Here is a 16,512-nt window from a genome sequence, read left to right on the forward strand (position 1 = left end):
TAGTTTCTCTTTGTTGTTATAAATAACCAAATAACCATCAGTTCTTGCTCATCAGCTCTAAGGAGAGCATCATATATCTCACTGTCTGCATCACCCACCATTGTGAATTATACATGAAATCAAACTTGCCTTCTCTGAGTGCTTGCAGATATGCACATTGGCTGACCCTAATTTATAAGGCTCTTTTTAGGCTTGATTCCCCCATATTTGTGCACTTTATTGCAGAAAACAAGCAGTTGCTATGCCTTGCGTTCTTGCACAGTTTTATCTGTTCCTAGGGTAAGGACAGAATTTGGAAAAAGAGCTTTCAGCTTTGCTGCCCCCTCTGCAAGGAATACTTTACAGACCGAACTGAAACTCTCTGAACTTATTCCACTTGGAGCCCTCCGTTCTATCCTGAGGGACAGACAGTGTGAGACCACTGAACAGTGCCTGTGTTTTAATCTTAAATTGTTGTTTGTTGTTGTGTTACAGCCCGCACTTGAAAATACTACTGCACCTCTAAAATTCTGTTTTAATCTATACTGTCACTTCTTTGTAACTGTTCTTATGACATTGCTGCTGACCTCTTGGCCAGGTCACCCTTGTGAAAGAGATCCTGATCTCAGTGGGTTTTTATCTGGTTAAATAAAGATTAAATAAAATAAATAAAAATCATACTACATATCTCAAGGAAAAGAGAAACATACAAAAATAATACTTGTTCTTCCTTTAACAAATCCTAGATTTGTATTTACCATGTTCCATGTTACTACACTGTAATCCCCTGATTAATTATTTCAACATGCTTAAGCATACTCTGCTTGATGTGTTTTATTTTTGACGGATTGAAATTTTGAGAAGCTTGGACCTTGCTGTTGGGTCCTGGAATTATCCCGAGGGACCTTTGATGGGTTTAAAAATATTTTTGATGATTTCTGTCTACTGCGATTTATATTCAACATAAAGGTCTTAGTCATTGAAAGTAATTTAAGTCATATACTTAATATTTGATGCACGCCTGTAATGATTATATCTTCAGTCAGTTAATCATTTTTTTGTTTGTAAAGCACTAATTCATAAACAAAGTTATCTACTGTCGCGGTCTTGACAGTAGGTCTAGACTGTACTCTTTGATGTATTGTTAAAAAGACCCAATGGTAATCATTATGAGGGAGAGGGACCAGAGAAACAACAAAACAACAAATGGAAGACAAATTTGTGGCAGTCATGGCCATAAACTTATATTCAATTTTTTGGATTATAGTCGTTGATGATGGCAGCAGTAGATGAAGAATAAGTAATAAAAAATATTAATGATAGAAAACTGTGCAATTCTGGCATTGGCAGCTTAGCAGCTTTATTGAGAGGGTCTTGAAAAGCGTATTAAAAAGTATTACATTTAGTGTCATATTTTCTGAAAGATCCTGTGCCAAGGGCTCTACTTTTGTGTAGGGATTTGTAAAATAGAAATTTTAACAAATTTTAGGAAAAAATAAAGGTTTAAAAAAAAAGAAAAAAAAATACAAAAGATAACCTGTAAATATTGAATGCATTCATATTTTTTTGGAAATATATATTTTTTATGAAATATTCCTATTATAAAAATAATAGATTTTATTACATCTATTATTTATTTTTTTATATTTTTTATTTAAATTTTGCTATGGTCAAAGGTTCGATTGCTCGTGTTAACTTTGGTTGAAAAGCGTAGTAAAGCTGCCTACTGTAGCATGTACTACCACCATTTCAACGTTAGGGGGCGACCTCAATGCGCACTCATTTATATCTCTCTCTCTCACTCATTCTCTTTCTCTCTCTCTCTGACACACATACACACACATACATTACAGAGCAGGAGCTGCCGCAAAGCCCCATCCTCCAGGGCTTTTTAAACACCGTGTTTGCTTCACGCTCTAACAATATCATCCAATTGAAGAGCCGCAGAGCTAAATGCACTGAACCGACGGTCATCGTGGGAACAACGCCGAGGAGCACCAACCGTTATGGTTTAATAGAAGACAACGAAGGCATCGTCAAAAAAGAGAGAGATAGAGAGATACTGGGCTGCGGGTCACTGGGTTTGACGCCTAATCTGCCTTAGCATTGTCGCTCTCGGAGAAGGTAGTCAAAACAAGAGGGGGGACTCGGTGAAATGTGACCGTTATTCGGTTATTTTCAATGTGGTTGGGACTGCAGCCGACTCGGTCGTTGCAGCTTGCTCGGTACGTTGATGCAGCAGCGCACGGCTGAGGGGTTAAAATCCACCACCGGAGCTTGGAAGACAATAGGTGAAATACACGCCGGCCTGGACTCCCAAGACTGCACTAAACGACGGTCTGAATCCACTTCACTCTAGGTAGGTTGCAACATGGTTCCTATCACCGACCAAACAGGGGGACTTTGAAGTCCACAGACACGCAGCCCTGAAGCGAATCCTCGCCTTTTCTCCTCCTTGTTGCCTTGACGACTACGAGAGACTGCGGTAGTTTTAACGGACAAAGCAGGTTAATGCTAGCTAATCCGGGGTTTTCTTACAATTTATTATCTCAACTTGTTATGATAAATAAAGCGTTAAGCCTGAATGTACTTTGATACCTTCGACTGGGTTGACCTACATATGTTGGTACAGTAAAGGCAGTAAAATAAGAGTCGTGTCTGGATATGGGGTTTGATATAACGGCCATTTCATTCCCAACAATACGGTTATCTCATGGAGCTTGTGTTTTGCGGTATGGGCGTAAAAGGGGTGATGCGGGGTCGCAGTCCGCCATGCTATTGTCACACCACAATTCATATCCGCGGTCTTCAGCAAAAGTAGGGCTTTTAATGTTTGATATTTGCCTAAAAATGAGGATATTTGACATGAAATTTGTTTATCATTTGAGTAGAGTGGGAGGTAGGCTGTTAAATGACACTACCAGTATGGTGCCAGCAGTTACCATGTTGCAAGAGCATTAATGCCACATATTCCAACATAACCAAGCAAATTACAGGACATTTGAAAGGAAAATGGTTTAATTTGTCAACATTATCACGTTAATCAAAGTAATTATGGCAAACCACCAGTTTCACCGAATTTAGATAAAAAAATAAATGAAACAATATGTCATATTGCGGTCTTAACCCTTTTAATTACACAGGGGCATCTTCAGGTGTGTCACGGATTGGCCAAATATTCTATTCACATTGATTTAAAGGGCCAATTAGTGTGTCAAATTTTTATTTGCAGATATTTGAAAAGCTTTGTGCATCCTGCTTTAACAAATGTCAAAACACTGTGATGCTCTGACATGTTAATGTTTTCTGTCCCGGCCCTGTCACTGACTTGTCACAGAAAACACTGTTTTTATCATAATGTCAGTCATCATTCTCAGTTGTTGTGGTAAATGCTATCAGCAGAAGGGATTGCAGAAACTAATCTTGCTCAACACTCCATGAAATGTCACTAATAGTAGCCGTTCATGACTCTGCCAGCCAGGACAGGTGCTGTAATGTAAGCAATATGGTGAAGCAGGTGTGCTGATATTCAGTACAACAGCACGACCTTGAGTGGGATATTGCTTTTAAGTAGGGCTGAACGATTTGCAAAAATTGCGGGGTTTTTTTCCCGATATTGCCATTGCAATTTAATATGCAATTATTATTAGGTTCCTCACCTTATTAATTTTTTAACAAATTCAAGCAATAAAAATCATTCTATATTGTAACCTACATTCAGTCAGGAACACTCGTTCATTTAACCATTTTATTGCAAAATGTATATACAGTTTTACTTGGTGGAGAAGGTTCTGCTCTAAAGATGCTCCCTGGGTTAATCAAGCAGCATGCCTTGACTTACCAGGCAGCACATGGCTAGAAACCCCCATACAGATGGACACATTTATGACATGGTGTATTGTAAACAATGGATTTCAGAGGTAATTAATCCACAGTAGCATGGATCTGAATATGAGGGTGCAACAAGCTTTAAGCTATAAAGGAGGCGGCTGGGGTGGGGGAAGTGAAGCTGGCTATTAGCTGACTGCAGCTGGGGGTATGACTTCTGTGAACTAATGCTAAGCTTCATCAATATTAGATAGAATGAAGTAGTTGATTTTTCTCATATTACAAACTTGATACCAATTACTTTATTGAAGGGGATTATCATATCATTTTTATGTCAGTCATTTGGACTAAAACAAAACATACATGAAACACGTGAAACCATTTGAAAAAAAAAGAGTTGTGTTATGTGCATGATTCAACTGTCATGCATTATGTGCATAATGCAACTGTCATGCATTATGTGCATAATGCAACTGTCATGCATTATGTGCATAATGCAACTGTCATGCATTATGTGCATGTGCATAAATCTCTGCTGCTGCAAAAACGAGTGTCTTAGCCTGCTATTTTGACACATTTCAGGTTAAAGAAATATTGCAACTTCTGGGATTTGTAAATTGCAGCAGGCTGTCTTACAATTTAATCTAATCTGTAACCAGTTGCCCAGCCTATTTAGCACAAAGTTGCAAAGCTTAGTAAATAATCTGTCAGAGATTATTTCAATTTTGTGCAACTGAATTTAGCACAAAAAGTAAAGAAATTTGTGTTTAGTAGATTATTTCTTTGTTGTGACAATGCTTCTCAGCAATAAGTCTTCTGTAAGAAAGCCTGTTTATTTCCCTTTTAAAAGGAGCCACATTTGGAACTTGGATTTGTGGGATGAACAGCAGAGCTGAGTATGTGGGTTGCACCTGTGAAAAATTTTCTCTGTCAATGCCAAACGGCTCATTCTGCCATTGATTTTTTCATGGTAGATTGGATGATTGAAGTTTGAAGAAACAAGACATATTGGGCAATTTAACAGTGTATTCAGTTAACAAACAGTAGCGTGTCGAAGAGTCATACCAGCCTGGCATCTCCTCCTCATACTGGTCCCCAGCCTCGCTACACACTGATGTAAGATGGCATCCCATCCTTCAACCAGCATTTGTCACAAGTCAGCCACTGTGGTTGTGTTGGTCACTCTGGCGCGCCCAAGCTGATCCCACAAGTCTTCATCAGGGTTGAGGTTAGGACTGCGGCAGGCCATTCCGTCCTCTCCACTCCTAAATTCTGACAAACCCTGCTCTGTGGGTGCAAGTATTGTCGTCTTAATGGATAGACTCCAGTCCCAGACTGTGGAGATATGGGATTTCCACTGGTTGCAGGATCTCATCGCGATATCTCTCTGCATTGAGATGTCTCCAATTATCCCAATTAGGCACCTGATTGTCAGTACCTGAGGGTAGCTCAAAACAAGAGTCAATAGTGCCAGCAAAAAAAAAAAAAAAAAAGCTGTTAGGAATTGGCAGAGAAGATTTCATACATTTTTAATGGGTCCAACCCACATACTCAGCTCTGCTGTTCATCCCACAAATGCATATTCTTTACAAATGTGGTACTATTTTAAAGGGAAATCAACAGGCTTTTTAACGTTACAAGAACTATTTCCAGGACATAGTGGTATCCCCCAGCGCTGTTATACCCAAGATTAGTCCTCATTAAATTCCGAGCGTCCAGTGAAATCACTTGGTCTACACTAGTGTTGTTAAGGTGTTCATTAAGTAATGTCCACTCCACGTTAACACACAATGATTGTGTATTTCTCCACAGTGTCCGTGTGAGTAATCTGGTCAGAGAGTGAAGTGACAGCCAGCAGGTTGCTGGTTCAGCATGGCAGCTGTAGTGAACTACTCCCCACCTTGGTGGGTGAATCTGCTCCACCGGTTGCCTCATTTCAACATCGAATTCCAGCTTGTGAGCAGTGATTTCAGGCCGGAGGACTCTGAGTATCAGAAGGTAAGACAAGTACTGGGGAATAATTACCTCCCACTCAGGATTCATCATCCTCTTCATCGTGCAGTCACCTTATCGTCCCACCTTCTGCCACCTGCCCACACTGTAATTTCACAGCAGAGTGGCCAAGTGGTGACTGAGGCTGTCCTGCAACCACAGAGTTGGGTTTCCTCCTTGCATCGATCAATGATGTGTGTGTATGTGTGCAAGTGTGAGAGAGAGAAATGCCCTTGAATCACGACTCTGACCCTCTTCCTGCTCAATCATTGTTATGGGTAAATGGTGTGCATAAACTGTTGGTCGATTTATGGATTATCCGGGTGGTTCCCAACCTAAGGGCCGGGATCCCTGATAGTTGTATAAATCTAAAGACTTAATGAGGTTTTTAGCAAGTTAGGAAAGATAAAATGGCTTTCCCTCATAGCCATTAGTAGCTCTACTTGAATCAACTTACTTTGAGCTGGACCTGCATGCTCTCTGTTCTACTTTTCACCACACATTGTACCTGCTCACTGGAGGTGTTTACCTAGGTAAGCTAGCTTTAGAGTTTTGTTGTGTGGAACAGCAATTTACCCTTCTTTGCAAAAGAAGGCAAACATGTAATAAACTATACAAATATGCTTTAGAAATGTTGAGTACTTCTGTTTTAGTACTTGCAAGTTGGTGCTGCAGATCAGTAAAGCAAACTCAGAGTATTGGCAAATAACTGTCCCGTTGTGTTTCCCTGTCACCTTTTGGTATCAGCTTAGCTCTGCTGGAAGCCTCAGGATGGTAATGCCCAAAAAAGCATCAGGCACCAGGCCCTGTTCACAACTCCTGCCAATGGGAAACCACACTAAGAACGATTTCAAGCGATCACTTAAATTAGATAAACTACTTAGAGCTCTTGGCCATATGACAATCTGTGATGATGGGTAGGAGGTAGGCTTTGCTTAGCTGGCTCTCCACAAGCCAAACAATGACTGAACCAGTGGCTTAAATGGACAGAAAAATGATTGCCAACATTATTCATAATCAGAGATTTTAAAGTTTAAGTATTTTAAAAAGCTGAAGCACCAAACGTTTCTGCTCTATGATTCTATTGATGTATGTTTGAGCATTCATGCCTTTATTAAGGAGACAGGACAGTGGATAGAGTGGGAAACTGGAGGGAGAGAAAGTGGGAATGACATGGAGGAAAGGATCACAGGCTGGATTTGTACCCGGGTCACCTGCTCTGATGACAACAGCCTGACCACAGAGGAGCATAACTGCCATGGCACCTGTGCTCCTCAAGATTATAAAAAATTTGAAATTGTGCTCCTGTATATCGTTGTAAAAATATTACTGTTTCCAGTAGAGATGCATACTATGTTCGGCATGATAAGGGTATCGGCAGATATGAATATTTCTGCCAAAACTTACAGCTAATTTATAAGCTGTATATATTGGCAATATAAGTCATAAATCAACCTTAATATCGGCAAATTGTACGACTGTACCATCAGGTAAAGGTGGTTGCCTAGGACATGACACAGTCAAGGAACCCCACTGTGAGCTCTGAACATTTTGAATGAACCTCAAAATGTAAAACAACTACCTAATTGTATTCTTTACAATAAAAAAAGGGTGCATATATCTGTATCGGTATTGATATAATCTAAAATGAGTCTGGAAATATTGGCATATTGGATATCGGAATGCATTCATGATGTATAGGTGGCTACCTAGGATACTACACCCTCAAGGAGGCTCACTGTGAGCCCTAAACATTTTGAATGAAGCCCCATACCTAAAACAACTACTGGACCGTTCTTTTTCCCTGCTCCTCTCTCAGCTCTGCTTGACTCAGCCTCTTTAAACAGGAGAAAAAGTTAGTGTTCTTTACAATTTAAAAGGATCTGCATATGAATGTATCAGTATCAGCTAGATTGACTTTGGAAATATCAGCATCGGCAAAAATCCAATATTGTGCATCCCTAGTTTCCAGTCTGTAAGTGAAAACAGTAAGAAATTTGAGGGTTAAGTCTTGTTTTTTTTAACCTAAGACTGCTTATTGGTATTTTATTTAAAAAATGTTTAATAAAGGCGCCAGTTAAGCTCAGTTGTTAGAGCAGGCACCCATTTACTGAGGCTACAGTCCTCAACCCACTGGCCACAGGATTGAGTCCCAGTCTTGGCACATGTTTGTTGCATTTCTTTTCCCATTCTCTTGCCCAGTATTTCCTGTCTCTCTTCAGCTGTCCTGTCCATTAAAAAGGGAAAATGCCCAAAATCTCTTTATTTTGGTGTTGGATTAGCTCAAATGGTAGAGCAGGCGCCCAAATACAGAGGCTACAGTCTTGGATATACTGGTTGCAGTATCAAAACCAAACCCACTGCTTTTTGGTGCATATATCCCCCACTCTCTCAACATATTTCCTGTCCCTCTTCAGCTATCCTATCAAAGTAAAGGCGGAAAGCCAAAAAACATAACCTTTAAAAAAAATGGAAGTCGAAACATACAAGTAATTGCATTTGTTGTGTGTTAAAACACTGGCTGAGACTGCGGTGCTGCATAGAAAGCAGCTCCATCTCAAAGGCGGGCTTTGGCCCAGTTTTGCTGCATTTCATTTGAATCCTTAAACAAGGTGACTTTTAGGTCTGCACCAGAAAGAAACACAGCCTCATGAACACACATGGAGCCAAAGACACAGCGTTTAGAGCCTGGCATTCATCTGCAGCCGTCGACCCTCGATGCAGCTCGCTGACATGTATAGGGAGAGGAGGGAGGGCGTGTGAGTTCAAGAGCCGAGCGTGGGAAGGCACCCACGGCCATGAACAAGGGAGGGAGAGATGGGAACCGGAGAGAGAAGCAGGGAGAGGAGGAGGAGGAAGAGGAGTGAGAAAGATAAAAAAGGGACTGATTGGAGGCGAGAGGACAGAGAGAGGGCTCCATGAGCCATGGGAGGTGCTTCTAAATTGCCAAATAGCCACTTCCTGCGAGCTATTCAATGTTAGACTAAGGGCCTTTGTATGTGTGTGTGTCAGTGTGTGTGACCACTGGAATTTTAAGGACCCCCTTTTAGGACTAATTACATCCTGACATATTTAAGCAGATGGGGCTGTTTCTATGTCACTGAGCATTCTGCACTATGATCATATGCTTGTTTAAATACTATCTGTATTCCAGCAGTTGAGCATGTCAAGCTGTATGTATGCGCTCTAGGCTGGGAAATATTCCGAGTTTTTATTGTGTATTGATACATTTTTAAACAAGATATAGGGTAAGACAATATTATTTGAATAGACATTTTTTAGATGTTAATTTGAATTTAAAAAGTAGATGCTTTATGCTTATCAAGAAGATTGTTTAGTAAGAACCACTATCAGTTAAATGTTTATTGATGAGAAGGTGATCTATTTTATTATGTTTTTCTTTTTGGCTTGAAAGGGAAATGTTATTTGGAAAATATTTATCGTTAGAATGTTTAAGGATTCATTACAATATTGGAATTTCCCTTGTGGGACTAAAAAAGAACATCTTATCTTACTAGTAAAAAGCAAATTATATTGATGCCAGTTTAATACCACACCAGTTTAAACTATAGTTTTGTTGGTCAGTTTTTGGTTTTAAGTCATCATAAACTGCAGGCAAACTCCTGCACACTGTCTGAATTGCACAAATATGTTGGCAACATTTAGGAAAGTGGGTGAAGCTGGCAAAAAGCAAGAGAAACCTTCACTTTTTGCCAGTTCAACCCACTTTTCCAAAAGTTGCCAACAAATATGGGCAATTTAGACTGTGTTCTCTCTCCCTGAAATTAGTACTAAAGCTCATGGAGTTTCTGTATGTTTGTAAAGGTTTATTTTTGGGCTTTTTATGCCATCATTTATAGAAGAAAATAGTGAGTCAAAGCATGGATGAGAGAATGGGGAATGATATGCGAGAAAGGAGGCACATGTCGGATCTGAACCCTGGCATCCTTACACATGGGGTACGACCCAACCGCTAAGCCATCTGTGTCTCAAAGTTTCTATGTATTTTAATACAGTGATGATTAAGATAATAGAGATTTAATCATTTTGAAACTCATGACAGTAAAAGTGGGGGTATTATGCCTTTTTTCAAGGCTTTACACCATTTCTCTGATACCCACGTAGTAGCTTTACATGGTTTACAGCTCAAAAAACTCCTCATGTTTCTCACACTGGTGTCCTGAAAACCCCTTTTTTAACCTCCATCTGAAACGCTTCATTTTCGCTGCTGTCTCTTTAACACCCCCCCTCCACGGACCTGCTTTTCTCCGATTGGCTGATTTTCCAGAGGCTGGCCGGCGGCAGGACTCAATGTTTTGTGCCCGCCCCCTCCAAAGTGGCTAATGTTGTTATGCTAGTAGTTTAAAACTTTGAATGAACCGATCCGACTGAGTAAAATATGGTGAATTTTGATATACGTCTGTACGTGTTAGACCTGAAGTCTGATCCTGATAGTTTGGAGAGGGAGAGGGGGAAGAAAACCAGCAGCAGTGAAGGATAGAGCAGGACGTATCTGTTTGGTAAGTGTTACTGTGTTACCCAATGGCTAAATGGCTAAAAGGCCTTGTGGGGGCGGTCTGTTCCGCTTTGCCGGCAGCACGGATGAACCATGAACCAGTCAGGAGATAATATTGTGATGACCCCTTCAGTTCGCTCCCTTTTCGCTCCATCGAAATCTTGTCTCGGGAGAATCTCAGAGAGATTTTCAACGAACCGTTTTCATCAGTTTACACGCTAATTCCAAGATTACTGCCGCATACGTTTATCTTGCGGTTTGAAAATTTACATACGTGGAGTATGGACACCCAACAATGTGACTTTATATTTATGTTTTAAAAATCGGAAAAGTGTAATTCCCCTCTTTAAAGGTACCTGAGGAGCACCATAATGAATCTCTGCCAGCATTACTCCTTGAGACATTCAACTGATACTACAGCAGCATGATACAATGTGTCTGTCTTTTCCTTCACACTGCTTGCTGAACGCTAAGACAGCACAGCACAGTGGGAGCTCTACATGAACACACAGTCACAGACACAGTCAGGCATGCACACACATCACGGCACTCCCTGACTGGCTCTGCTGATCCTGTTTTTGTCTCTGATACTGCCTCAGAAACCAGCAAAGAGGGGTAGCCTCTACAACATTAAAATGAAGATAAGATGTCTCAGGGATGTCAATATCGCAGCTTTAAATAGCACTGTGACTTGGGCTTAGGGATATGAAACATTTTGATAACCTAAATGCAAGGAAATATTTCTAATGTTTCTAGACTGTGTGTCTGTGTCTGCAGCTTTTGATAATTATGGGCTTGTTCCCACAGCCCTTTCTTTGCGTTGGCAGTGCTCATTTCAGTACAAAACAAATGCATTCCAGTGTTTTCAGCACTCAGCATCCTGAGCACAGAAATGCAGTCAGTGCTATCAATTGAAATAGTTCAACTCTTAAAACAGCACTATGTTAACGTCACTTTTCCCTTACTAGCCAAATCAAAATCAAGACAACTTATGATAATGGCGGAAAGGAAACTGATCTGAGTTAACTTTTTGAGGGTAACGTTTCCATGTTGCAGCATCTGCTAATGCCGTATCATATTAAAGAACCCTATGGTTCTTTTATTGTGACAAGTAACTGTTGTTTCTTTTTAGAAAAGAATACTGACTTATACATCATGTATCACCATTCAAATAAAAAATAGGGCCACATGATATTGAGTTGGCATGCTGATATGTACATTTTTTTAACCTACCAAAATCAATACCAATAAATAAATGGTTTTCAGCCCTGAAACTTCAGTCCTTAAGAAAAACTTCAAATTTCCTACAGCTGATGTCGGTCTGTTGGTCTTTCCTAAAGCTTCACAATCTTATTCATACGGCCATTAACTATAGCCGTAACCTCGGTTCTAGATACCTGCAGAAATTTTCATATCTGCTGATACCAATGCTGAGCTTTATTTGCTAATATTGATATGCTTATACAATTGTGCAGCCCTACTAAAAATATTAAATTGTAAAACCTGTACTGCCATTCAGCTTAAAAATACCAAGATATGATTTTTGTCCCATATTGTCCAGCCCTAGCAGTTTCTGTGTCACTGAGCATTCATTGCTTTGATAACATGTTTGTTTAAATGCTATCTGAATGTACAGCAGTTGTGCATATCAAGCTGTATGTTTATACGTCACACAGCAGATTCACTTTCTGTGTCAGTGCGTATTTAGCACTTAGTGTTGTTTGTGGAGGTGAGGTCACAGATCTCCCTCAGGGGCTGTGTGAGTGAGTGAATATAGGGGTTCTATTCAGGGTGAAATCATTAATTCTGGCCTGATGAGGGGAGGGAAAGAGGGTGAGAAGAAGAAGAAGAAGAAGGAGGCTGAATTGGATTGAGGGAAGAGGAGGAGGAGTGAGGGAAGGAGCAAGGGGGGTCGGGAGAGTGGGAAGGGGGGGTCTGTAGTCTGTTGTGAAAGAATGCTCTCTTTCTTTCTTTCACTGAAGCCCGTCTTTAGATTGGCTCAGTATATCTGTCTCAAAGGCTTTCATGCATCCACTCATCCAGCTGAGAAAACGCACACATACACACGAACAAGGTCCAACACTGTGTCCTTCAGTGCACCGAGTCCGTCACCAAAACACACAATAGAGAGAGATTCTTCTGTGTAGTGTTTTCCTTTCTGATGTGATTTGGCACAGGTTCATTTGTATTCAGCTCTGGAGCTCTGAAGCTGCTCTAAACTTTCTTCTCACACACTGTCACTCACTTGTTCGCTCCCTGCAAGAAGCTTTTCTCCTAAACAAACTGAACAGAAAAAAAGTGTTGAGCATTCATTCATGAGAGCAGTAGGTCTCTGATGACTTTGACTTTACTGGGGATGCTGACTCCATGGCTTTGTACAAGAAAACGGTCTTGTTTTTTTCCTGGGGAGCTGAAACTGGAGCTCTTATCCTGAGGGTCTGTAAAGGCAGTGGAATAGCTTCTGTGTGCGTCTGTGTCAGTGTCTGTGTGTGCGTTCGTGTGTTTGTATTATGGCAGAATCGCAGAGTCAGCGAGCAGCCACAGTTAAAACAGCTGCAGAACATTACAGAGGAATCATGTGACCTATAATAACACACACATATATTCCCAGCTGTGGAAAGTAAGTCTGTAATTGGTATTTTGGATAGTTTGCCACAGTTTGCACAATAGAAGACATCATCTCAGTAGAGTTTGAAAAGAGAAATTGCTGCTTTTGAAACTTTTTTTGTGTTTAAAAGATTTAATTAATGCCCTGCAGATCATCAAAGGACTGAACAAAGGATGTGTACTGGAGATTTTTCCACTTCTGATTCCTTGATGAGATTATTATAGAGTGCTTGAGTCGTGGCAAAAAGAGGAGATGGTTTACCAGCTCCCTGTTAGCGGCCTTGGCTGTGACACTAAGATTACAATCATCAAAACTGCACGTTTCTAGGACAGTGGCTTTTAACTTAGACTGTGAATGAAGCTGTAGGCAGCAGTTCTTTATACTGGGGTTTTCACAATAATAGACTTTAAAACTGCAATACAGGATCAGTAAAATCAATGTGTAATGTCTTTGTTGATTAGGCACCATTGTGTTGTCTCAGAATTTTAGGGGGTAGTGAAGCCCACAACAGGATAGAAACCTGACCTTATAGAGTCTAGATGCTGGTGGTGGTACTGAAAAGGATGCAGGAAGTGATGCAGGGTAACCATCTGAAGAGCTTTACCCAGACACTGATGACCTGGACCTGGATACTGATGATCTGGACCTGGATACTTGCAGGATCCACACTATAGACAAGCTGACAGCAGCAGAGAGAAGAGCCTATTTGAAGTCTGGCAGCAGTAAGATGACTGATAAGATGATTGTCCAGATCTGATTGGTTTGGTACCTAAAGAGTTAACAACGATAATCAGCTGATCACCAGAGCAGTAAAAAAAAAACAGAGCAATTTTAATGGTTATGGAACAGTCTTATGCCTGGACTTACACTTAGCTTTATAAGTTCTAGGCTTTAATATTAGTTAATTTCTTATTTTCAGTAGATAAACATTGCAAGAAAATTCATGCACACTGTTTAAATAGCACAAATACATCAGTAATGTTCAAGTGTTTCCCACATGTAGACAATATATGGGTGTGCTACCCACGTATACACAAACACTGAGTATAATTGCCAGATTTTTTATGATGATTGCCATCGGAACTGATTGAGATACAAAGAGAAAAGTCTGCAGGTACACCTCTCAAATATATTGATTCAAAGAAAAAGATCAGATATTGCATGCTAAAAAGGAAGCTTCTTATCCCTTCATTTCAATAATTTACATCTGCTAGTGCTGTCTACCAGTCAAAGTTTAGGGCAGTGGTTCCCAAATTTTGGGAAAACAAAGAGAAACTTAAAATGATTTATGGTTATAATTATTTTTTTTATCAGTAAATGTAAAATATCACCAAAATGAGTTCAATTTGAAATAATACCATAGCTATTCAGTGGTTTGTATGCTTAAATGAAAATAATGTGTACAAAAACGCCTTTAAATGTAAATTTCTGCATGTTGCTTTGTTTAACATCGTACGCCTTAACCATGTCCAGGGACAGCAGGGTTCCCTGGTATCTGGCGCTGTTATTTGGGGGTCATGGGCCGAAAAGTTTGGGTACCCCTGGTTTAGGATAAACAGTGAGATATACATCATCATAAATGAGCCTCCTTACACTGTGAGCGATGCGCTGTTGTGTGTCTGTGTACTTGTGTGTAAGCATGCACATATGTAGGTAAGAGAATGAAGAAAATGAAAGGCAAGTTAAGATGTGCAGATTATAGCCGTTTGCTACACAAACCAAAACAACAGTTTGAATGAAGGGCTAATATTTATTCCACCATGCAGTTTTGGTGTAATTCTGAGGGAAACACTGGCATAGTGTCATCTCCTCTGCTCTCTGTGCTTTTAAGAGACAAAAAACAAAGTTTTGCATCTTTATGAGTTGCCAGAAGGATTTTAAAAACGTCTGTAATTGCCAAGTTATGAATATGAATGAACCACTGTTCTCTCTCCCTGTTGCTCGTGGCAGCTCTGGGCCAAAAACATGACTGAAAATCTGTGTTTTTTTAAGCTTCAGTACTTTCTGAGACTGTTGATCATTAATAGAACAGATTGTGTTGTTTAAAAATACATGATATCAAAGTGATGAAAATTTTGAAAACCTTAGCTGTTACCTTGTCTGCCCTTTGCTGATCAGCTTTTACTTTCACTACATCCTCTCCACTCCTGGAGTTGTTCATCATGGTAGTGGCTTATACTCGTGTTAAAAAATCCAGCAAATTTGCAGAAGAGTTTCATAGCGACATGGAAATGTATCTTCGGTTGTTAACTGGCTTATCACTGCTTGTAAATGAAGCAAGGACACATTAGGTATCTGTTGCAGCTTTTTTACTTATGTGCCTATTAAATGGCTTTTTATTTAATTTATCAATAGTTGTTAATAACTTTATTTCAGAGCTGCATATTAGGTTCAGTGCATGAATTTCATGTACTTTGTTACACTGTGTTCCTACATCACTTTAATGCATGCTTCCCTTTTCTGTCTTAAGATAGCCCTAAATACTCTTTTTTTTTTACAATTCTTTAAAAGATGTACCTCTTTTCTCATTATTTCTCATTCTTTTTAGCTACGTATTGATAGACTTCAGTGTGGCTACATATAATATGTTTATATTTGTTTAAGAGAAGCACAACTAATTTGTTTGTACAGTGTACAACGATAATCAAGTGAAACATATTAATATGGACCACAAATCATATCTCTCTTGTTTATAGAGATTATATCACTGTATCCCATCCAGATATGCCAGTTATAACTTAAAACAAGGTCAGTTTACATTTATATCCATTGTTTTTAAATTGAATTACTCTTTGTGCTAGACTAATTCTGCTGTCCAAACGGCTACCTGCCATCTTTTGTCTAATAAAGGATTTTGTTGTTGGTGTTTTGGTCGGTCTTTGACCCTGTAGTACAGATAAATATCAGCAGAATGAACTCCAGGTCAGGCAGCGCCTCAGGAAAGAAGTTCAGATCATAGCAGGCAAGGCCAGACTAGTAACACAGGCAGGGAGAGTGCAAGGACAACCCGCTGAAGTGGAAGTGATTGATCCTGTCAGCTCAGACACGCACACACATTCACTGACACGCACGCACACACACTTAAATGGACAGATTGAAAGTAGATCACTGTGCCTGGGTGTTTAACGTTTGGCCCCTCCTCCAAGCCTGCAAGCTGATCTCCAGTAGCATAGATGTGCACACACAAAACTGCACTTACAACTAAGTACACACACACACTAACACACACACATCCAGAGCCAAGCTCACCATGCTTATTAGTAGCTAATTGATCCACACTTAATCTGCGCTGATGGTTTGTCAGCCTAACAGTTAATCTAGCAGCCATCATACACAGTGGGAGGAGCGGCTGCAGAGACCTGCTGGTCCTCAGTCAGATTATAAATTTAACATTAAGATCATAAACCACACATCAGCAGGCATGGATCAGCTGTCTTTTTAAAATGTGATGACTTAATTGACTGCTACAGTGTCAACAAAGAGTTGAAACCAGTTTTTAAGTAGAAATACCAGCCCAGCTGTAAAAATGGAAACATTCTACATTCATCTTAGTTTTATTTTACTTTAAAGTACAGTCCTGTTCATATTC

At 39.9% G+C, this 16,512-nt stretch overlaps 1 protein-coding gene across 1 annotated transcript in view; it reads left to right on the forward strand.

The window, feature by feature from the left end:
* Positions 1-1,839: 1,839 nt before the first annotated feature.
* The window catches only part of LOC121508357 (protein tweety homolog 3-like), a 50,281-nt gene continuing 35,608 nt past the window's right edge, over positions 1,840-16,512 (forward strand). Inside the window, exons 1-2 of the mRNA XM_041785152.1 lie at positions 1,840-2,338; positions 5,620-5,805. Coding sequence (XP_041641086.1) covers positions 5,680-5,805 — 126 coding nt within the window. The 5' untranslated portion in view covers positions 1,840-2,338; positions 5,620-5,679. The remainder of the gene's footprint in view (positions 2,339-5,619; positions 5,806-16,512) is intronic.

Source organism: Cheilinus undulatus, linkage group 4 (assembly GCF_018320785.1).
Source record: "Cheilinus undulatus linkage group 4, ASM1832078v1, whole genome shotgun sequence".
Classification (NCBI taxonomy): Eukaryota; Metazoa; Chordata; class Actinopteri; order Labriformes; family Labridae; genus Cheilinus; species Cheilinus undulatus.